This window comes from Musca vetustissima, unplaced genomic scaffold, assembly GCF_032173495.1.
Source record: "Musca vetustissima isolate MV318-11 ecotype Yass unplaced genomic scaffold, APGP_CSIRO_Mvet_v1 utg8392, whole genome shotgun sequence".
Taxonomy (NCBI): domain Eukaryota; kingdom Metazoa; phylum Arthropoda; class Insecta; order Diptera; family Muscidae; genus Musca; species Musca vetustissima.
This window is the reverse complement of record NW_026886187.1, coordinates 679,938-704,193: the sequence shown is the minus strand read 5'-3', so window position 1 is coordinate 704,193 and position 24,256 is coordinate 679,938. Positions and strand designations below refer to the sequence as shown.

The window sequence follows — 24,256 nt, the reverse complement described above, 5'->3', positions numbered from 1 at the left end:
AACAAGGTCGCCTCCCGCCAGACCAAACTCACACTCTACAAGACGCTGATACTATCCGTGCTGTTATATGGATCTGAATCAGCATGGGTACTTACGCAAGCGGATGAGGCAGCTCTTGGAGTGTTTGAGAGAAAAAATTTCCGAAAGATCTATGGGCCGATCTGCGTTGACGGTGAATTGTTAGACGCATTGAGCTGCAGCGACTACGTTGGCTAGGTCATGTTGTGAGAATGGATGAATATGCCCCAGCCAAGAAGGCATATAAAAGCGAACCAGCTGATGGTATACGCAGAAGGGGAAGTCCAAGAATACCATAGAAAGATCAAGTCGAAGACAACATTGCCGAAAATGGTCTTTCAAATTGGAAAAACTGCGCAAAAGACCGACGCGCCTGGAAATCTTTTCTAAGCTCGGCTTATGGAACGAAAGTTCTCTCACAAGCTAGATAAGTAAGGATTTTTAAATAATATTTTTTCTAGGCGTGAATTTTTTTAAAAAATATTTTTTCAAGGCGTGAAATTAAAATAAAATCGAGGCGTGGATTTTAAAAAAAAAAATTCTCAAGGCGTGAATTTAAAAAAAAATATATTTTTTAAAAAATATTTTTGATTTTTTAAAAAAATATTTTTTTAAGGCGTGAATTTTTTGAAAAATATTTCTTCGTGTATTAAAGGCGCTAAAAATTATTTTTCGGGTACCAAAATTTTAAAATATTTGGAGGATATATTTTGAAGAAAATTGTATGTAAACAAGTCTTAAGATTTTTATCAAAACAAAATTGCCATTTTATGTATGTACCTCTGAAAAACAACAACAACAATTTTCCTTTCAATAAATGCGAACATTGCTGATTTATTGTTCTTAAATTTAATTCTATATTTAAATAAATTCATTATAAAAATACATTTAATACAAAATGGTGTAGGTTAAGACAAACATTTAAACAAATTTATAAATAAAATATTAAAAAAAAAAAACAACTTCTATGTACATAAATTAGGGTGTGCTGTGTGGACTTTGGAAAAAACATTTTTTCCACTAGGTGTATGATTTAAAAAAATATATTTTTTTGCCTTCACACGTTGCAACTGCTGCTTACGTTTACTTAAGGGAAATTTTTTCAAGGCTTGCCGCTTTTACAAAATATATATGTGTAGCAGGTTGGGGTACATTTGGCATTAATGACAGCCTCGAAATATTTTTTCGCCGCCATGCCGAGGCGGCAGTAAAAGGGCCCGTTTGACGAAATAGCTTTTGTTAAAAAAAAATCTTTGTGTGCCGGATAACGTGCGCTAAAAATTATTGCCGATGAATCCAGCAGACCAAAATTTTAAAATATTTGGAGGATATATTTTGAAGAAAATTGCATGTAAACAAGTCTTAAGATGTGGATTTTTATCAAAACAAAATTCCCATTTTATTTATGTACCTCTGAAAAACAACAACAACAATTTTTCTTTCATCAAATGCGAACATTGCTGATTTATTGTTCTTAAATTTAATTCTATATTTAAATAAATTCATTATAAAAATACATTTAATACAAAATGGTTCAGTTAAGACAAACATTTAAACAAGTATATAAATAAAATATTTAAAAAAAGAAAACAACTTCTATGTACATAAATTAGGGTGTGCTGTGTGGACTTTGAATCGTCTTAGTAAGCAACACTCCCCACATACGCTGCGTCCACTGGGTCGTATGATTATTATGGCGCCGAACCCATACGCACCATAGACGGTTCCTTAAGTGCCTTCACACGTTGCAACTGCTGCTTACGTTTACTTTCGAGGGAAATTGTGGCGGGACTAGCTGCCGTTGCCGCTGGTACCATTACAACAGCATCACCTATATGTGTAGCAGGTTGGGGTACAGGCGGTGTGGCATTAATGACAGCCTCGACCAGAGTTCGTTGGCCATCACTATACTTCTCCGCCAAAACTGATGCCGTTTTATTTATGGCGGCAGTATATGATAGAATAAAATCTTTGACTAAATAGCTGTTTGTTTTGTGTACAGAGTGGCATTTCTTTTTGTGCGTAAATCTTTGTGTGCCGGATAACGTGCGGGCAAAGGGATTGCCGATGAATCCAGCAGACCATCAATATTTCTATATTTGTGCCTGTTAAAGTTATCCTGCATAGCCGAATTAATTTTGCAGGAATGCCACGCAGACACCTCTGAACGGATAGGTATCAACACTTCTTTGGTGTGCAGTGTTTTCCGTGGGACCCTTTTGTATTTCAATGGTGACATTTGCCAGAACCGTTTCATGGTCGAGGATGTCATTGAACATTGGCTTCAGTCGTTCACACATCACACTGGATAGCACTTTATATGCGATGGGAAGGAGACTTTTTTCCCATATAGTTGGCACATACCGTCTTGTCTCCTTTTTTGTGCACGGGACACAGGATTCTGAGGTTCCAATCAATGGGCAAATTTTACTAATCAATTGTGCATGCTTCTGATCAATGTCTGACAGCCGCCTTGAATAGTTCGGCTTGTAACCCATCGGCACCTGCTGCTTTATTTTTCTTCAGCCGATTGATTGCTATTCTGACTTCATCTTGTCTAGGTGGTGTCATTTCGTGAACTATTAGGGTGGCTAAATTTAAATTGAGGACTTTGATTAGGTGCTTTACTCCTGCCTCTTCAGACAGCTTCAACATCACCATAGATGTTCCATCCCGACTAATCGTCTTGACTCTTGCGCTTTTGATGGCACTTGCAAGATCCTCTAAATTAAATTGTGAAGGTTCCTTTTCCTCCAGGGCGCAATACTTTGCCCTGTAGTTCTACAAAGTGTCGGTTAAAATAACTCGCGCTCCTCTTCGAATCTGTCACATCAACAACCTTTAAAGAGACAGACGTCGGATCATCCTTTCGGGGGTTTAGTAGGACGAAGCTTATCATGCTCATTTGCTAATCCCTTGCCAATGTTGATCAGAAGTTTTGAAGTCGGAAGGTCTGTTGATGGATATGATAATAGGGATGTGGTCTGGCACCAATGAAATGTCTAACGGCACAGCTATTTAACGGCGGAATGTATACGTTAAGCACCTCTATTTCGGCGGTGGCTTTAACGTGGCAAATCACAGGCTTATATTGCCCCCCCCCCCCCCTCCTCGCTTTTCAATTGTGGACTGTCAACACCCGTTGAAATATTGAGCTGATATGTGGCACGATTTCACCCATAAGAACTATAAAAAAATGGGTTGAGGCGTCGGGTTAGTTGCCCACACTCGGAAAACCCCGTCTTACGATGAAAAAGCAACGAAAAAGAAAACCAAACCCCGCACTTGGAATGTGCGCACGTTGTACAGAACAGGCTCAGTTTTCGCTTTGGCGGTTGAACTCAGGAAGTACAAAGGTATTACACTTGATCGCTACCCCCATAAATATGGGTCGCTAGAGTCCAGATTAACTGAAATAGGTCTGTACTCCACCTCTTGTATGATCCTTCCTTATAACGTTGCATCCGATGTTGATGTAGACCACGATTATGATGACGATGACTCGCTGGAGTTTGCATTAGCACAGCACCATACAATAAAGTGCCTTCCGCTATACTCCCATACCCGGCTTAGACCGCAACAACTCCTGGAATGTACAGATTCTCCGCATCCGCATATCAACCTATGATGGATGTGATTATGACAGACCGAACATGGTCCGGGGTTTGTCTCAATCCCGTCATGGACCAAAATAATACTAAGCAACAATTTAGGTAATGTTGCTACCTTGTTGAAACGAACATATACTTGCTCCACACAGGTGGGAAGCTAGTACGCTACACATGCTTATCAGTCTGTAGTATAGATTATATTCCATATACTCCCAACCATATGTCAATGGAAAAATAACCTTCTACTAAATAAAGGCCCTTTCTTAAGGGGACTGTATACAAACATATGTCCCTGTTTAACTAAATTCTCTCTCCTTTATACAAGAGACCAAAAGTAAGACAATGGTTATTACGAGAACCCCTCCATAAAATGGTTCCACTTTATCAATCTTGAGAATTTTATGGTCCTACACGAGTTATCCCCGATGTGGTTGTAAATTGCCTTTCAGGATTCTGGGTGAATAAGAAGCTGTTTTTTCCATAGGAAACTACATATGACGCCACACATGCTTATCAGTCCGTACTCTAGATTATATCTCATTAACCACCTCAAATAGGGATTAGTAAATCGACTTTCGACTTTTTGTATTGAAATGTCTAAAACATGGTACAATAAATAGGTAGTTCATTTAACGCAGCTGATATCTCGGTTAACTGTCAAAGTGCGTAATTTCTACTTGAATTCGATGTGCAACGTTGCCAACCATTTTAAACATTATAAGGAAAATTTGACAGATGATCGAGACAAAAACAAAAGTTGTTGTTTTGATACATCACCTTATTATTGCATCATGAGGAAATCGTAGAAAGTAGACTGTGTACTAAAATACATCCCTGTTTAACTGAATTCTTCCTCCTTTACACAAGTGGCCCACAGAAAGACATTTATTATAAGAAAATGCATGTTCGCTAAATGAACACCTCCATAGAACGGTACCATAAATGTTTAGATATTTTGCCTGACCATCTCATGATAGAGGGTATAAAAAGTTCGTGCAAATATTTGTACTTCTTCTTCTTTTATACAATACTTACAAATAGTGCCCTTCTCGCTTTATCACGTTTCGCCAAAATCACAACCCAACCGGCAAATGAGAACATTATTAGAGCCGGTACCAGTACACCAGCTAAATGTGCCGATTTCTTTATCCATGCCTGATAAACGGCACAGAATATCACAAGGGATGCTATAATTACGGCCACCATACGGCCATTGGCCTTACGTTCTTCCTGGAAAAACACGAAGAAAAAGAAAAACAAAAATATAAAAAAGTAATTCAAGGTTACATTTTTTGCACATAACTCATATGGTAGTCATAAAAAATAGCTCAATGCTAAAACTATAAATAATTGGAAATGTTGGAATGTTATTGTTTTTTAAGAAATCAATAAAAATTCCAATGTGTACGATCAGTTACAGGTGGAAGAACTTTGCGTTATAATTAATAAGGTCAATCATGTGATCTGCATTGGCAAAAATACGAATATGACCATGACACAATAAATAGTTATTTTATTTACCGTAGCTGCTCTATTCGATTAACTGTCAATGTTCATAGTTTCTACCATGACACAATGAATAGGTAGTCCATTTAGCGCAGCTGATGTCTTGATTAACTGTCAAAGTGGTTAATTTCTACATTAATTCGTTGTGCAGTGTTGCCAACCATTTGAAATATTATATGGAAAAATTCGACAGATAATCGAGACAAAAACAAAGGTTTTTGTTTTGATACATCGCCTTATTATTGCATCACGAAGCTTGCAAGAGGAGATTCTACAATGGATGAATCCAACGTACATAGGAAATTTTCATTACATTTATACAAGGCCACTTGAAGAGTCATGCCTATAGCCCCTTTATCCTCATTTATAGGTTAATTTTGTACTGTAGTCATTAACGCAGGGGATGATAGATACAAAGCAACGGCTCCGATTTAATTTAACATGACAAAGCCTAGACTTATCTTGATCCCACTTTCATCTCAATTGCGGACCTTAACCTCTTCGCGGTGTCACGTGAGGTAGCTACTTTCAACACCCGTTGAAATAGTGAGCTGATATGTGGCACGATTTCACCCATAAGAACTATAAAAAATGGGTTGAGGCGTCGGGTTAGTTGTCCACACTCGGAAAACCCCGTCCTACTATGAAAAAGCAACGAAAAAGAAAACCAAACACCACACATGGAATATGCGCACGTTGCCGATATTATAGCCCCTACAGGAAATGCGATGAAAAGGGGCTGGCCTAAGTAAATCAATCGATTACGCACTATTTTATAGCTGTCATGAAACGAGACATGAATTTGGCTTTGGATTTATGGTCAGCAGGAGAATAAAAGACTTCGTCTTCATACTCACTCCAGTAGATGAGCGAATTGCTTTAATTCGTATAAAAGCTACATCAGACTTTTATGTGCCCATGCTTCGACGGAAGACAAAGATGAACGCCTAGAAATAGCATATGACCGCTGCCCTGGCCATGACATTTAAATTCTGTTAGGAGATTTTAATGCAAAAAATGAGAAAGGAAAGTATTTTTGGTTCCAACATCTAAAATTCAGCCTCCATTAAGAAACATCCGACAGCGGTATGAGATTGACTGACTTCGCGGCAGCAAAAATCATGGTAGTTAGCAGCACCAGATTCAAGCATCTCGATATACACAAGGTCACCAGGATTTCTCCTAATCAAGCAACGAGAAATCAAATTGGCCATTTTGTGATAGACGGAAGGTATTCGTCCAGTGTTTTAGACGTTCGATCGATCCGAGGATCGAATATCGATTCGGATCACTACCTTGTAGCAGCCAAGGTTCGCAATCGCCTTAATGTAGCAGCAAAGGTGCGATCTACCACAACACGGAAACTCGACGTCGAAAAGCTGCAAACACAACAGATAGCAGAAACCTACTCCGCTCAATTTACCCACTTGCTTGGCTAAGGCACTTCTTGTCCCGATAAAAATATAGAAGCACAATTGCAAAGAATTGCCCACTCCCTAAAAACTGCAGCAAAAGCCACACTTGGGTACCAAAAATCACCATCATGATACCCATGGTGCGATAATGAGTATCGTAATGCTACTGATATGAAAAACGCAGCGTATTGGGTAACACTGCAACACGTAATGCGAGTGAGTATTATCGGGAGAAATAGAGAGGAGAAATGTATTTCAACAAAAAGAAGAAAGAACCAGAAAAAACACGAGCGTGAGCAAATCGAGATGTACAGGAGTCCGAATGAAGTCTGAACAATTTACCAACGAGTAAAACACCAACCCGAAGGCTTTGTTGCCCGGTGGCAGATACAGACAGTGTGTTGAGGATCTGGAAGGAGCATTTTGAAAAGCTTCTGGTATAAAATAGTGCGATGAAGAAGATACCCCCAGAACCAATAAGAGATGACGGTATAGATTTATACCACCTAGCCAAGATGAGGTCATAAAAGCAATTAATCGGCTCAAGAACAATAAAGCAGCAGGAGCCGATGGGTTACCAGCCGAACAATTCAAGACCAGTGGTCAGGAGCATGCACCAGCTGATTAGTACAATTTGGCTAGAGGAATGCATGCCCAATGATTGGAACCTCAGCATCCTGAGTACCGTGCACAAAAAAGGAGATAAGACGATATGTGCCAACTATAGCGGATAAAGTCTCCTTTCTATCGCATATGAAGTGATATCCAGCGTACTGTGTTAACGGCAGAAGCCAATGGTCAATGACATTATTGAACCATACCAATGAGGCTTCAGGCCTGGCAAATCCACCATTGACCAGATCTTCACTATGCACCAAATTCTGGAAAAGACCCACGAAAAACACATCGACACATTTCATCTATTCGTCGACTATAAAGCAGCATTTGACAGCCCTATCCGTTCAGAGGTGTTTAAAGCCATGTCAGCGTTCGGCATTCCTGGTAAATTAATATGGCTGTGTAGGACAACTTTAAGTGGCAGATGGTCAGCAGTTAATGTCGGAAAGGACCTCTCGAAGCTCTTTTACCGAACGATGATTCAGACAGTTTGTCAGAATACATTTTTAACATACTGCTGGAAAAGGTCGTACGCGAGACGAAGAGGAACAGAAATTGCACTTTGTACACCAAATAGCATGTGTTACCTGCCTATGACGACGACATCGACATAATGGGTCGTACATTTGGAACGGTACAGCCACCTTTGAACGAATTGAGAAGGAGTCGGCCAAAGTGGGACTGGAAATAAATGGCGAACAGATCAAGCTGATGGTATAAACGCACAAGACGTCCAGAAGACTCGGACCAACAGCGGAACTTGGGAACTACAGCTTTGAGGTAGTGAATGATTTTATATACCTCGGTACCGCCATAAATAAAACTAATGACATCAGTTTTTAAATTCGGAGAAGGATAGTTATGGCCAGCAGATGCTACAATGATCTAAGCAAATCAGAAACAATGCCACCTCTCGCCAGACCAAACTCACACTCTAAAAGAAGCTGATACTAGCCAGTTTGTCGTGTGATCTTCTTAACATACTGCTGGAAGAGGAACAGAAATTGCACTTTGTACACCAAATAGCATGTGTTACTTGCCTATGACGACGACATCGACATAATGGGTCGTACATTGAAAACGTTAAGAGCCACCTTTGAAAGAATTGAGAAGGAGTCGGCCAAAGTGGCACTGGAAATAAATGGCGAGCAGATCAAGCTGATGGTATCAACGCGCAAGACGTCCAGAAGACTCGGACCAACTGTGGAACTTGGGAACTACAGCTTCGAGATAGTGAATGATTTTATGTACCTCGGTACAGCGATAAATAAAACTAATGACATCAGTTTTGAACTTCGGAGAAGGTAAATCAGAAACAAGGCTACCTCTCGCCAGACCAAACTCACACTCTACAAGATGCTGATACTAAGCGTGCTGTTGTATGGATCAGAAGCATGGGTACTTGTACCAGCAGATGAGGCAGCTCTTGGAATGTTTGAGAGAAAAATTCTCCGAAAGATCTATGTGCCGATCTGCGATCGATTTGATATGATAAATGTCAATATCAATCGATATTTCCTCACATACTGCAAAAATATTCCGGCCTTCTTCAATAAAGGCTATCGAAATTGAATCGTTCCTTTAGGTTAATTTTTTATTTTTTTGTTTTTATTTCAAATATTTATTTATTTTGAGAATTATTTATTGTTGTCTACTAATTCTAGCAATTTCTGGTGCAGATTTTATTTTTAAATTTTTATTTCTCAAACGATTTTATCGTTGCTTATTTTACATAATTTGACTAAATTAAAAAGTTTTTTAAAAAATATTTTCAAAAAAGCAGTAAAGTAAAAAATCACACAATGTTTTAATTATATGGCCACTTCAAAGTCGATGTATTTTCATAGAACCGTTATTTATGAAAAAAATTGCATGCAATAATTTTCTATTTTCACACTAAATCTCTTAAGTGCAGTATATCGAAGTGTTCTGAATTAAAAAATTTTCAAAAATACTTCAAACGAATCGAGAGCTGATCAAAAAATGTTTACCACAGTAAATGTTTTAATTCTGTGACCACCACTGTATATATATATATATGGGCAATATTGCCAATTTTTTAATATTCCATTTTCAAAAAATCGGCTTTTTTGTTTTTGTGGCACATCAATGATTTTTGGTACACATATAGAGAAAAATGTTCTGACTCCGAAATCGTTCGCGATCAAATTTTTGGTTGATGCGCGCAAAAGTTATCGAGGTTTTAATTTTGGGCATAAGAAAAAAATCTTAAAATTACGCCGTTTATTATATTGACCAAAAACGTTGATATATATCTTCCTCCGTAAAATAAGAATATGAATATATTATAATAATCACGGTAAAGTTGCACATATTCGTGAAATATGAGAAAAATAAAAAAAATATAGCAGATTACATCAATATTTTCATTATATTAATGACATACACACACCTAAAAATTAATTTAAAAATATCTACATAATCTAAAGACCACGATGAATCAAATGATATCAAAATCATACAAGTCCGTGTAGCGGTTTCTAAATCACAGCGACAACAAAACAAGATATTGAGGAAAAAATATTTGTTTTTGGTTCGAAAAAATAATGTCATCATATTTATTTTTTAATTTTATACCATGGTACAATTATAAAAGGTAACAGCAAATCCCAGCTGATTTGATTCCAACGTTATACTAGTGTCAATATGAATTTGACAAATTATGTTTTTAAAAATCACCCAACAGGAAAATTGGGAACGCATACAATTTAAAATTGTTCTTTATTAAATGTGCTCCTGTATTCAATTTACTCAATCTGCCTGCTGGGAAAGTTTGAGGAAGCAAATCTTTCTTCAAGGAATAACTCGCTATTCCCAGCATTTTCATATGTGTTACACATATATATGGCAATGGCTCAATTATAGGAAAGATGTGGAATAGATAGAAATATAAATTTGATAGATTTTCATTCATGTTTTTCAATTTTTGTTTTGAGGATTCGAAAATATTTCATTTTCAAAATAAAAATAATTTGATGATAATTTGTTTGTTTATTTACATTTTTCTGTCAAATGAGTTGACACTAGTAGAACTTACAAAAACAAAGTTCCATGTGGTTGTTGTATCGTTTTTTGTACAACAACACTTGCTGTTACCTTCTATTATTATACCATGATTTTATACAAGAAATTTCAGAAAAAAATGTTTGGGTTATTCTGCTGTTTTACCCGAATTTCGCCCAAAAATTTACATACTTAAAAATAATCACATTTGGTGTATAAGTATAAACCTTGTGGATTGTAGCAACTTCCGATAAATCTTGGGGTTCTATAAATCGGAATAAATCTTAAAATAAAATAATATTATGAAATATACATTTTAAATTGCGTGTAAATCGCGTAATTCTCAAAATCATTTGATGCGCATGCGGTTTCCAGGAAGTACTGAAGTTTATCTTCCAATCCATATATATTTTGCGAAATTTCATTTGACGGCTAAGATGTGCCACACGTTACATTGAAGTACCCAAAAAATCGTAAAACGCGAATAATTTCCGAAAACTCCATATGCCATTAACGCGCATCCGATTTCGGTGTGCATCCTAAAAAAATACATCGATCTATACTGATTTCAATGTGGTCCATTAAGAACCATGGATGTGCCAGCTCACACTATTTTTGAGATAAATTGGGTACATCTCTCTTTCGGCTGAAGTTTTTAAAGGTCTCTTTTCGAAAAAGAACAAAATCCGTATGAGGTCATTTATTGAAGCGGAAATGATCCACAGAAAACGCAATTAAATCCGCGATATTTTCAAAAACATGTTTTGCCAAATTTCGTGTTTTTGGAAGGCCAGTTCCCGCCGTTCTATTAGATGGATTTTCACGAAGAAGATTTTATATCATCCGAAACGTAAAAAACCTTATTGATCGCGGGTACCCATGTCATTCAGTTGACAGATCTAAAAATTTGGCCCGAAAAATAGGTTTTTTAGAAATTTGATTGCACAAAATTCGCACCTTCGGATGAGTATTACCCTGAAGCTGTGCATACTACACACACAAAATACATATCAAATTACGCAGATTCGCGACTACAATAATCTTATAATCGATTTTTATAAATTCCTGTTTGCGTATTAAAGCTAGAAGTAAAATTAAAAAAATACTCAAAATCGAGCTTCAAAATGTCAGCATCATTTAAAGGTAGATGCAGTGAAAATTTTGAAAAATGATACATAAGGGGCGTATTCCCCATTTTGTTGGCTTCTAGTTTTATTTTGACACGAAGACCGTGCAATGAGTGGCTTAGTCACAAATCGATAGAGAACATAAAAAAACTGGTTCGCCTCAACGTGTTTTTACACATTTTTTTACATTAAAGTAGACACAGCTTCCACCAAAACAAAGTTTGGAGGTCAATATCATGAACAGTTTGCAACGACAGATCAATTAACCCAAAACTATTTACTTTTTTTCATATACTTAAGTAGTTCCCGAGTTACAAAGGGGTGAACCTCCGCTTCAGCTATGTTAAAAAATTGGCAATATTGCCCATATATATATAAATACCAAAATTTCTAAAACGTCAGTCTTAAATCTGCACGAAAAAACGCAAGTCATCATGCTACATGAAAATACTAATTATTCCATGAAATTAGCTCATATGTGAATCATGATTTTTGGAGAAAAATTAATTTATAAAGTTTACTTAGTTATCTAGATTATATACATGATCGCTAATATCACCTTAGTACTTCAAAGGAAACCAAATCGATTAAGGAACCCCCCTCTGGATCGGCAAAAACACACATTGTTGCTTTCCTCTATTTTTTGTTATTTTTTTCCTCAGCTGTTTTAAAAACAATTCTGTTTACATTAATTATATTTATCTAAGTACATACATATATATGTATGAACACGAGTAAGTGTGAGTGTTTACAGTGGCAAATTGTTAGATTTATATTTAAAAGATTTATAGATTTGCTATATATTTTTGTTCCTTCTACCATTCTTTAATATTTTGCTTTTTTGAAATGACTAAGACATTTCATGCCATCAGACTTGCGTTACCATTTATTTTTAACCTGATTTCCTTTCAAAAAAATGAAACAAGAATAGACAGCCAACCGACCATGCAGTCCATCACTAAAATTTACTGGAACATATTTTCAATCAAAAATAATAATAATGATTTTTGCGCTCAAAAAAAGTAATAAAAAATATTCTAAAAATAAAACATATTTTTGCAATATTCTTATTTTTGGAAAATGGCGCTATCGCATAATAAATTTGGAGGTCGATTTTGCAATTTTTTTTATTGGGTCAATATGGTGTGTGTTTATGGGGCAAATATGTAGGTTAAACACAATGGAAGATTTTTCCTTAAACGGCATGTACACTAGACCTTTTTACTGGGTTAACCTACTTTATGAGGATTTATTTAACATATATGTAATGAAATTGAAATTTTATACCCACGGGTTTAACGTCATCCAATGTACAATGTAAATGTGCTATTGCATGTCGATCACCATTTAATAAAATTTTATAATTTTTTCTTAGAAGATCAGAGACACATATGCGGTGAGCGTTGAGTCCAAATAACGAAGGAATCTAAAAATCAGACTCTTTATCCGTAGATTAATATGACCCTAAAATTTCCGGAGCATATTGTGAGAGTAGTGAAGGAAGTAATAAATATTCTTCTGAGAGGCTATAAGGCATCGGGTCCAGCCACCTACACTTAGAGGAAAGCTACAGGTTGAGATTAATAGGAAGTGGAACACGTTAGAGAAAAGTTCTCCATTTGGATCACAGAATGATATTTTTCTAAAAATCCAAAAAACGAAGTTAAATCCTAAATCAGAATCTTCATCCGTATATTAATATGACCCTACAATTTCCGGAGCATGTTGTGAGAGCAGTGAACGATAAATAATAAATAAATAATAAATAATCTTCTGAGAGGCTATAAGGCATCGGATCCAGCCACCTACACTTAGAGGAAAGCTATAGGGTGAGATACACAAACTGCAGCAAAGTCAAACGCCATAATTTTTACATTTGTTTTTAAATTTTATTGAATGAACGCAAAAAATGTCGGAAATATCACCAAATTTTAGAATAAGTTTAGATTTGTTCGAATTGGTCAGCTTTGACCTTCAAACCGTCACACGCTACCCAAATGTTGATCTGCGGTATTTTGGCCCGTTCCCGGCGAAACGCTTGCTTGAGGTGATCGACACATTGGTATTTTTTTAGTGCCAACCTTGCTTTCCAAAATACTCCAGACACAATAGTCCAGTGTTGGGCAAAACTAAATTGAGAGCAAGTGTGTGCGAGCGTAATTGAGAATTCACCATTAGAAACAACTGACGTAAAGAGAAACCAGTAAGAAAATTAGTAAAGTCGGACGGAGCCGACTATATGATACCCTTCATCACTTTGGGTATATTCAACAGATGACAGACGTCACATTTTTAAAGGACCAGTGAAAAGAAATTGGATACATAAACATGTCATTCTGCAATTTATTACGATGTGCCAAATTTCATGCAAACCGAAAGATATTAAGGGACTTTGCTACAACATTTACCTTAAATCGGACGAAAATATATGTGGGAGCTATAACTAAATCTGCACCGATTTTCTGGAAACTTAACACACATCATTCTAGACTTAACTCATTACGCTGTGAGCTATATCTAAATCTGAACCGATTTTCAGGAAACTTAACACACATCATTCTAGGCCTAATTCATTACGCTGTGCCAAATTTCGTGCAAATCGAAAGATATATAGGGACTTTGGTGGACCATTTACCTTGAATCGGACGAAAATGTATGTGGGAGCTATAACTAAATCTGCACCGATTTTCATGAAACTTAACACAAATCATTCTAGACCCAATTCATTACGCTGTACCAAATTTAGTGCAAATCGAAAGATATATAGGGACTTTGGTGGACCATTTACATTAAATCGGACGAAAATATATATGGGAGCTATATCTAAATCTGTACCGATTTTTCACAATTTCAATAGGGTTCGTCCTTGGGCCAAATAAGTGACCTATGCCAAATTTCATTCAAATCGGATCATAAATGCGACCTGTACTTTGCTCACAAAAATACATGGACAGACATGCGTAAATCGACTCAGAAAGTGATTCTACACATATTCTCAAAAAGAACCACGTGTCTATCTCGTTTCCTTTTGCCTGTTACAAACATATGCACAAAGCTTTATACGAGTTATGGCCGGCGCTTAAGTTCTGGTCGCCAACCGAAGGTGCACATTTTCAGCTGACCTCTTTGGCAAATAAACACGATCATTTTTTCGGGAATTTACCACTTTCAGCCAAGCGAAGCAACTCTTTTGATTCTATTTTCTTTCTGTCGCGGTGTAAGTTCTTGCGCTTCAATCACGAATAACTTTTTTTCTAGAAAATTCTCACCAAAATGTTTTTGTACGCTTGTAAACAATATAATGATCTGTCACTGTCGGACAAGTGGCTTAGAAATGACTGCGATCTGAAGTTGGTTAATAATATAATGCATATAATGTTCAAAAGACCATGCAGCATTGCGTTAAGCTACAAAGAAACTCTATAACCAAAATCGTGAAAGATCAAAACTAATCCTGAACACAACAAAGAAGTTCTCCTTCTTGGGTCACAGAATGATATTTTTCCAGACTCCCATCTACTGGATAATCCCTAGTGGTATTCTGGAAATGTTCAATAATATTAAAAAATATTTTTTCAAGTCGCCTCCACAAGGCGTGTATTTTTAAAGAATATTTTTCGAAGCAAAGGGGGGCCCTGGGTATATTGCCGTCTATTTGAGAATGAATAATTAGCAACGATAGAACCATTACTTTACAAATACCAAATAATTCATAGCAAGTGTGGCACCAACATTTTGGCAGATATGAGATTTATACGCTAAATCTTTTCTCCGGAATAGATCCCACCAAAATTCATATATTTTTCTTTATTCAATCCACTTGGGAACATAATGAAATGAATAATGTTTTGTTATTTTTTCCTATTTCTAGATTAATAGTTTTGCTTCCGGTATTTCTAGGAGGATTAGATCTTCTAGCGCTTCGGGGAATCCAATCAAGTACGGCTATGTTTTCTGTATGTGTGGCCTATCCATTTTCTTTTTGTAATTTGGTGTTCAAAGGGGGTTTCATAGCGTTGCAAAAACATTATCCAAGAGATCCAGGAGTTTAAAAGGTAAAGAACAAAAGAGAATGGCGCCCAAACAAAAATTTGACACTGATATTCTTTCATAAATTGAATTGTAATACAATGCACTTTCAAGTGGCCTGTCTAAACTTCTTTGTATGTATCTCCACCCTTTAAAAATATACTAATTTCTATGCACCTTATCTCATTATTTCACTTCTCCCCTCTATTTTCATTTACATAGGATAAGCACAATGGACCAAAGGTCTGCAAACTGAAGCGACGGCTCAATATCTGACCCATGATGCAATAATAAGGTGATGTATCAAAACAAAAACCTTTGTTTTTGTTTTGACTATCTGTCAAATTTTTCCTTATAATATTTCACATGGTTGGCAACATTGCACATCGACTTCAAGTAGAAATTACGCACTTTGACAGTTAATCGAGACATCAGCTGCGCTAAATAGATTACCTATTTATTGTGCCATGGTCTGACCTAACATTTAATGTTATCAACCCGCTTTTAACAATTATTTCGAATACCATCTATAACGGCATTTACATCAGAACTTTTTACCGCGTTAAGCTACTTTATGAGGACTTATTAGACATATATACAACGGAATTGACAATTTAAAACCGCTGGCTTAACGAAATACGATTTAATGTAAAGGCGTATTTAAAAAATAATATTTTTTGTTTGTTGTGTAAATTCGTTAGCAAATCTTCAATCAATCATTTACTTGTGTCATTCATCTATGGTTAATCTTGACCTAAAATAATTGAATGCCATTTGATTTGTACAAAATATTGAAAAATATAAACAATGAGTAAATATGAGAGGCTGCATGCTGATTTTCATGGCGAGAACATCAGACAATGTTAATATGACGTAAATATTATTACACAGTTTGTAAATTTCACAATATACACATATGCTGTGTTCCCGTATTTCATTTGAACTAGTTATGGAACGCTAATGGTATGTTCAGAGAAAATGTCATTATAGCTCTGAGAGTTAAACCGAGAAACACGACAATTCTTCAAAAAATCAAATTCACCAGCCGACATATTTTTTATCTGTCAAAATGAAACCAGTGAAATGTCGTATGTAAACAAATAACAGCTGACTGGAAATTTTACATTATTTTAATATTAGTCTAAACAGCAAGGATGTAGTACTTCCATTTAGAAATCGGGGTCGACTTAGAAGGCAGTGTACAAGATCTATTGGGTGATGTAGGGGATAACAGATACAAAGCAACGGCTCTGATTGTCTTTAATATGGCGAAGCCCAGGCATATCTTGGTCCCTACTTCATCTCAATTGTGGCCACTGACACTCATCATCCATCATCCAAGTACACCCATAAGAACTATAAAAAATTGGTTGAGGGGCCGGGTTAGTTGCCCACACTCCGTAAACCCCTCTTACTATGAAAAAGCAAGGAAAAAAACTAAACCTCCAACGTATAAAGGACCAATCTGCACTTGGAATGTGCACACGTTGTACAGAACAGGCGCAGTTTTTTTTCGCCTTACAGGAAATGCGATGGATAGGGACTGGCGTAAGTAAATCAGATGATTACACCCTGTATTATAGCTGCCATGAAACGAGACGTAAACATAGCTGTGAATTTATGGTTAATAGGAGAATAAAAGACCTCGTCTCCAGATTCACTCCAGTAGATGAGCGAATTGCTATAATCCGTATAAAGCGAAGTTCTTCTACATCAGTGAGAAGAAGGCTGCCAAGTTGTGACTGACAATAAATGGCGAAAAGACAAAGCTGATGGTATCAACACTCTAGACGTCCAGTAGACTCGGACCAACTGTGGAATTTGAAAACTACAGCTTCGATGTAGTGAACGATTTTATATACCTCGGTACCGCCACAAATTAAACTAATGACATCAGTTTTGAAAGTCGGAGAATGATTGTCTGGTATGGTCTAAGTACTGTGGTCTAAGTAAGCAGTTTACAAACAAGGCTACCTCCCACCAGACCACAATTTAGAAGACGCTGATACTACCCGTGTTGTTATATGGAACTGAAGCATGGGTACTTGCGCAAGCAGATAAGGCAGCTCTTGGGGTGTTTGAGAGAAAAATTCTCTCTACGGGCCGATCTGCATCGACGGTGAATATCGGCGTCGAATGAACCACGAGCTTTACTATTTATACACGAACATCGACATAGTCAGTCGTATTGAGCTGCAGCGACTACATTGGTTAGGCCATCTTGTAAAAATGGATGAAGATGCCCCAGCTCAAAAGGCATATAAAAGCGAGCCTACTGCTGGTTCACGCAGAAGGGGAAGGCCACGAATCAGATGGAAAGACCAAGTAGAAAACAACATCTTGGTACGTGGTTTCTCAAATTGGAGGAGATGCGCCAAGACCGACGCGATTGGAAATGTTTTTTTAAGCTCGGCTTATGGAACAACCGTTTTGAAACAAGCCAGCTAAGTAAGTAAATAATTTTTTTTCTCTATTTTCAAATTCAATTTGCATTTTTCCACATTTTCTCCCCCATTTAATTACACTTCGTGAAACTTACTCGATTTTTCTTTTCCATTAATTCCTTTAAATTCTGTTGAATAATTTCATCATCGACCAATGAATCCATTCGTTTGGTGGTCGATGTTGCCGTTGATGAGGATATTGAAGGAGTTTTTGAATGGGTGGGCGAATCACTGCCATGTTGGATGACTTTTGGTGGAGAGGCTTTCGATGTTTCACTGGGCATTATATATTATTCTCTAATTTATAATAATTATCTATAAATATTTTTTTTATATTTTTTATTTATTTTTTTAATTATTTTAATTAACTATTTTCTTTGTTACACAATTTCCATAACAGGTTTTAATAAATATCTTTAACTTATTATTTTTTTAATTTTTTTTAAATTCTCTTATTTGCCTTTCGGGTTTTCATTCACTATTTTATTTTTTTAAACCACAAATTTCTTCGTCGCTTTTTTGCATAACTTCCCGTTCAACGTTCGCCCAAAAGAGACTAATCAAAACTAACGAATAATTTCACTCACTGCGATCCGTTTCGAGAAATTCCCGTCGGGCGCCATAAAGAGCTGAAGGAAGACTTCAGCTAAAATGTTCGTTTGCATACTAAATCGAAATGAATGAAAATCGTTTTTTGGCCTGCAAATGGCCACGTACAGGCTCGTGAATTTCCGAATAAGAAAAAACAAAAGTTTACAATTTCTTCACTACTCTCGTTTCATGGGGAAATACAGCCAGACGTACGATCGGTCCATCGGTGAAATGTAAACAATCTCACCAACAAAAAAATCGTTTGTCTGTTTGTTTGCATACTGACTGTCTGCCTGTGCCTTGGGAGGATGAGAAGGTGATTCGCCATTATTTTTCCTGCAGTTATTTGAATGTCTGTGTGTGTATGTTGTTATTGATCATAAATTAACTTCAAGTCGATAAACAATTCGATTCAATTCGGACATTTTCGCTGTTTTCATTTTTTTCTTTTGAATATAAAAATGCATACCAAATTTTTGGTAGAATTTTTTCATTTGGGATTATAACAATATTGGTCGAATTTTGTATAAAATATAAAACGAAATTTACATTAGAACTTTTTACCGGGTTAACCTACTTGATGAGAATTTATTTAACATATACATGCAACAAAGTCAAAAGTCATAATTTTTACATTTTTTTTAAATTTTATTGAATGAAAGAAAAAAATTTCGGAAATAGCATCAAATTTTAGAATAAGTTTAGATTTGTTCGAATTGGTCACCTTTGGCACGAATTATGGCTTTCAAACGGTCAATGAAACCATCACACGCTGCCCGAATGTGGCTCTGCGGTACTTTGGTCCATTCCCGGCGAAGCGTTTGCTTGAGGTGATCGACGCTTTGGTATTTTTTTAGTGCCAACCTTGCTTTCCAAAATATTCCAGACACGATAATGCAATGGATTGGTATCCGGAGATTTTGGTGGCCATTGTACGCTGGAAATGAAGCGAGGAACCTCATTTTGTAAACATTCATGGGTGGCGCGTGCTGAGTCCTGTTGGAATGTCCAAGGTCTGCTGCCAAAATGTTTGCGTGCCCAAGGGTTTAATACACCCTGCAGAATATTTTCGCGATAATATTCCACATAGCCCAATATGCCTGATGAGCCGCTTAACCAACGTCGAAACGCGTAGCATAATGGTGGGTAGGTAGGTTCTTCTCCTGGGTTTCCTTTTCATTGCAAAAATTAAATCATTAATCTCAACTCGAAAGAGTATAAATAATCACTTAAAATTCCGCATTTATTCTGAAGCGAGCGGCCCACACCATCACCATGGCCGGCTCTTGATTTCTGGTGGCCAACAATTTTCAGGTGCACATTTTCAGCTGACCACTTTGGCAAGTAATAACGATAATTTTGTTTGTTTACAAAGTGCTAGACAACGAATCTTTTCTCATCGGAGAAAACCAAATTCGGCAGTTCACCACTTTCGGCCAAGCGAAGCAGCTCTTTTGCGTCTATTTTTTTCTGTTGCGGCGTAAGTTCTTGCACTTTTTGAAATTTCAATGGCTTTACCCAGAGCTCATTTTTCATTCAATATTTCTGTCCAATAAAAAATTGCGATATGTTCAGCTCACGAGCCACTTTTTTCGGCCACTGCGACGCGTGTTTCGATCAAATCGATTCTTTACATTTCGAACCATTTCTGCTGATGTTGCTGTTTTCTTCCGTCCACTTCCTTGACGTGTGACAATGTCCGTGTAAATATGGTACAACTCATAATTCATTCGACGCCGATATTCGCCATCGACACAGATTGGGTTATAGAAATTTCTGAAAATTTTTCTCTCAAACACTCCAAGAGCTGCCTCATCAGCTTGTGCAAGTACCCATGTTTCTGATCCATACAACAACACGGGTAATATCAGCGTCTTGTAGAGTGTGAATTTTGTCGGGCGGGGGTGGCCTTGTTTCTAAACTGCTTACTTAGACCATAGTAGCATTCAAAACTGATATCATTAGTTTTTTATGGCAGAACCAAGGTACATAAAATCTTTGACTACCTCGAAACTGTATTTTTCAATTTCCACAGTTGGTCCGAGTCTACTGGACGTCTTGCGGGTTGATACCATCAGCTTGGTCTTTTCGCCGTTTGGCAGACTCCTTCTCAATTGGTGTTCAAAGGTGGCTGTTGCCATTCGCAATGTTCGACCCATTATTTCGATGTCATCGACGTAGACGAGTAACATGTGTTGTTTGGTGTACTACCAGTCTTGAATAGTTTGGCTGGTAACCCATCGGTTCCTGCTGCTTTATTACTCTTTAGGCGATTGAATGCTATTCTGACCTCATCTCCCTAGGCTTGGTGGTATACACACTATACCGTCATCTCTTATTAGCTCTAGGGTAATGGTTTTCTAACTATGTTAATATTTTTTTGGGTCAAAACTTTCGACAATTATTTTTGGAAATTGAGGCAACCCTGTCCCGTACACTGGACAATTTGGTATGCGAATAAGTTTTTTTAAATATATTTTGCTACTGTTTTGAACATTGTCCATATGTGTGTAACGGAAATCATTTTCGGAAATTCAGCAACATCATCGATGGATGGGTAGTGGAGGTGGGTATAGAACACACACACTCATATATGTAGGTGTTTATATAAATTGATTGTATTCCAACTGCTGCTACAGCTACTGCATGCCACATAAAACGTAATAAAAGTGTAAATTTATGACCAAATATCCCGCTATTGATTACATGATTAAGTTCTTGTTTTTTCTCTCTTTTTGTGTACTTTCATAAAAATACACTTTTTATTATCCGAATTTTTGTTAAAAGAAAGTCTATAAACAAATGAATTTATTATTGCTGTTCGATTTCGATTCTGAGTTTGTTTTTACATTACAACAAAGTGATGTGATCATGATGGAAATTTTGTAAGTTTTGAGGAAAAATTTTGCATTGAAAGTGGGTGGTAAAACAGAAGAATCTCACAAAATCCGCTATGTAGTAGTTTATAGGTTCACATGTGTCATAAATGATATGAACTGCCACCGAAAAGCCAAATAGTGTTTGACTTGATGTTTGTGAATTTCATTTCCGGCTGGCGTCCACACATATACTTTATTGTCCAATGTACCCCTATTGGGCGCCACTTTTTTTCGAATTTCATAACCGACCGCCGTCCACACACATATTGTTGATTATCCTTTGTACAATTGTTGGGCGCCACAAAAAATTGTAAATGTTATTAAATATCATGTATTGAACAGAGTGGTGCATAAAAAATGTTCGGCCCCACCTCCACTTCTGGTACGATCGTTCCTCAGCGTAAGCATCAGAACGCTGTAGGCTAAAATTTTCACTGAGATTGTTTCCTGCACCGCGTGGGAAAGAAGATGTCGTCGCAGTCAGACCAAAACGGATCAGGTTTGAAAGTGGACACCAATTCATCTTACCGACACTAACCGGTATTGAATGATGATGTGAGATACCGAACAGAACCACAATCCACGGGAGCGAGGTAGAGGCTATTATCTTCAAATCCAAAGCTCTTAGTCCAGACGGCATTTCCATATTCATGTTACAGAAGCTTGATCTGAACAAAATCCTCGAATCATCGATTCCTGATATTTGAAAAGTTGCCCGGATTATTCCAATTCTAAAACCAGATAAACCCGCTACTATTGCTATCGTCCAATTTCTCTTCTTTCGCCAGTAGCCAAGGTTTTAGAGTCGCTATAGCTCCGTCCCTAAAACAGTATTTCGTTCTTGCTACCCACCAACTTGGTTTCAGGGAAACATATAGCACAACAACAGCTTTGCAAGAAATTACTTCCGAGATTGCGAATAGACTCAATTAGCGATGACCACCTGAACGGATTTTTGTGGCAGCCTTATATCTTATATATTCCGAGCTGATATCCGACATCATAAATTCCTTCCGTCCGAGTGATATCAAGCGTTACCAACTACCTTAATGATCGGCAATCCTTCGTTAAGTTCCGTGGCCAAAAATCAAAATATCGCCAGATCAAAATGGAAGTACCGCAAGGTGGTGTCCTATCTCCCATTTTGTTCAATATATATCATGCGAAACTCTTCATTCCTCCACCAGTTATTTCAGTGATGTCGTACGCCGATGACTGTAAAATTATTTCGTCCGGCGTTAACACTGACGTAAGTGCAAAAAATTCCAACTACTTTGCCACCATCACCAACAGAAATGGTTCAAAAAGAAAAGAAGCGACTTGATCGAAACCTGCGTCGCAGTGGCCGAAAAATGGCTCGTGAACTGAATATATCGCAATATTCCATTCCGCAAATATTGAAAAATGAGCTCGGGGTAAAGCCATTAAAATTCCAAAAATTGCAAGAACTCACACCACAACAGAAAGAGAATAGACTCAAAATAGCTAAAGAGTTGCTTCGCTTGACCGAAAGTGGTGAACTGCCGAATTTGGTTTCTCCGCTGAGAAAACATTCGTTGTCCGAATTTAGTTTCTCCGATGAGAAAACATTCGTTGTCCAGCAGTTTGTTAACAAACAAAATGCAGTTTGTAAAATACTGGCCAAAGAGGTCAGCTGAAAATGTGCACCTTCGGTTGGCCACCAGAACTCAAGACCCGGTCATGGTGATGGTGTGGGCCACAATAACAGCCGATGGTCGTATTAATCGACCGTTGCATCAGCATCAGAATAAATGCCGAACACTATCGCGAAAATATTCTGGAGGGTGTTTTAAAGCCTTGGGCACGCAAACATTTTGGCCATAGACCTTGGAAATTCCAACATGACTCAGCACCATCGCACTCAGCAGGCGCCATCCAATAATGGTTACAAAATGAGGTTCCTCTCTTCATTTCCAACGCCCAATGGCCACCTAAATCTCCGGATACCAATCCGTTGGACTATTGTGTCTGGAGTATTTTGAAAGCAAGCGGTTCGCCGGGAATGGGCCAAAATACCGCAGAGCAACATTCGGGTAGCGTGTGACGGTTTCAATGGCCATTTGAAGGCCATAATTCGTGTCAAAGGTGACCAATTCGAACAAATCTAAACTTATTCTAAAATTTGTTGATATTTCCGATTTTTTGTTTTCTTTCTAAAAAATTAAAAACAAAAAAAAAATGTAAAAACATTCGGGTAGCGTGTGACGGTTTCAATGGACATTTGAAGGCCATAAATCGTGTCAAAAGTGACCAATTCGATCAAATCTAAACTTATTTTAAAATTTGATGATATTTCCGATTTTTTTGCTTTCTTTCAATAAAATTAAAAATAAAAAAATGTAAAAATTATGGCGTTTGACTTTGTTGTAGGTTTTTTTATCTCACCATGTATATTCCGACCATACATACATTCAGACCGAAACAAGATTTTGGTAGTTTCGGGCGCCGACCCGGTACTGTAGAACCCACTGCCTTGGAATATCATTTCCTTTAGCTACAATCTCATCAAATTAATACCTCATTTGAATTGTCAATTCCACCGAATTAACATTACTGAAAAATTATGGCTCTAATGGCATCCATTAACACTATAATTTAGTACGTGCCGATTTGAAAAAAAAAATAGGTAAATTGGTTCATAATTTATTATAATTATTAATCAAAACTATCAGCACAACCATCTGTAAAATTTTTTATCCAACAATTATCACATTTTTAATGGCATGAATAATTATGTATCGAAATTTTGCAATAATTACCTACATATATAATGCCATGATCTATTAATAAGGTCAACAAGATAGCAATCGAAATCGGAAAACAGCTGTTTTTTCTCAAGTCTAATGTCAAAAATTTCCACTTTGTTTACTTTTTCATAATGGAAGTCAATTCACAATAATGCATTTTGACAGCAAACTTGAGAGGTATCGATAATCAGCTGGTCTCCCTTGGTGACCTTATTTATAGGCCATG

The 24,256-nt window shown here is 37.0% G+C and overlaps 1 protein-coding gene across 1 annotated transcript; it reads right to left on the bottom strand.

Moving 5' to 3' along the window:
* Positions 1-1,709: 1,709 nt before the first annotated feature.
* On the bottom strand, positions 1,710-18,076 carry LOC133333680 (uncharacterized). The gene is made up of 3 exons (XM_061541969.1): positions 17,888-18,076; positions 4,665-4,859; positions 1,710-2,030 (listed from the first exon to the last, which is right to left on the bottom strand). The coding sequence occupies exons 1-3, from the start codon at positions 18,074-18,076 to the stop codon at positions 1,710-1,712; spliced, it is 705 nt and encodes a 234-aa protein (XP_061397953.1).
* Positions 18,077-24,256: the final 6,180 nt, after the last annotated feature.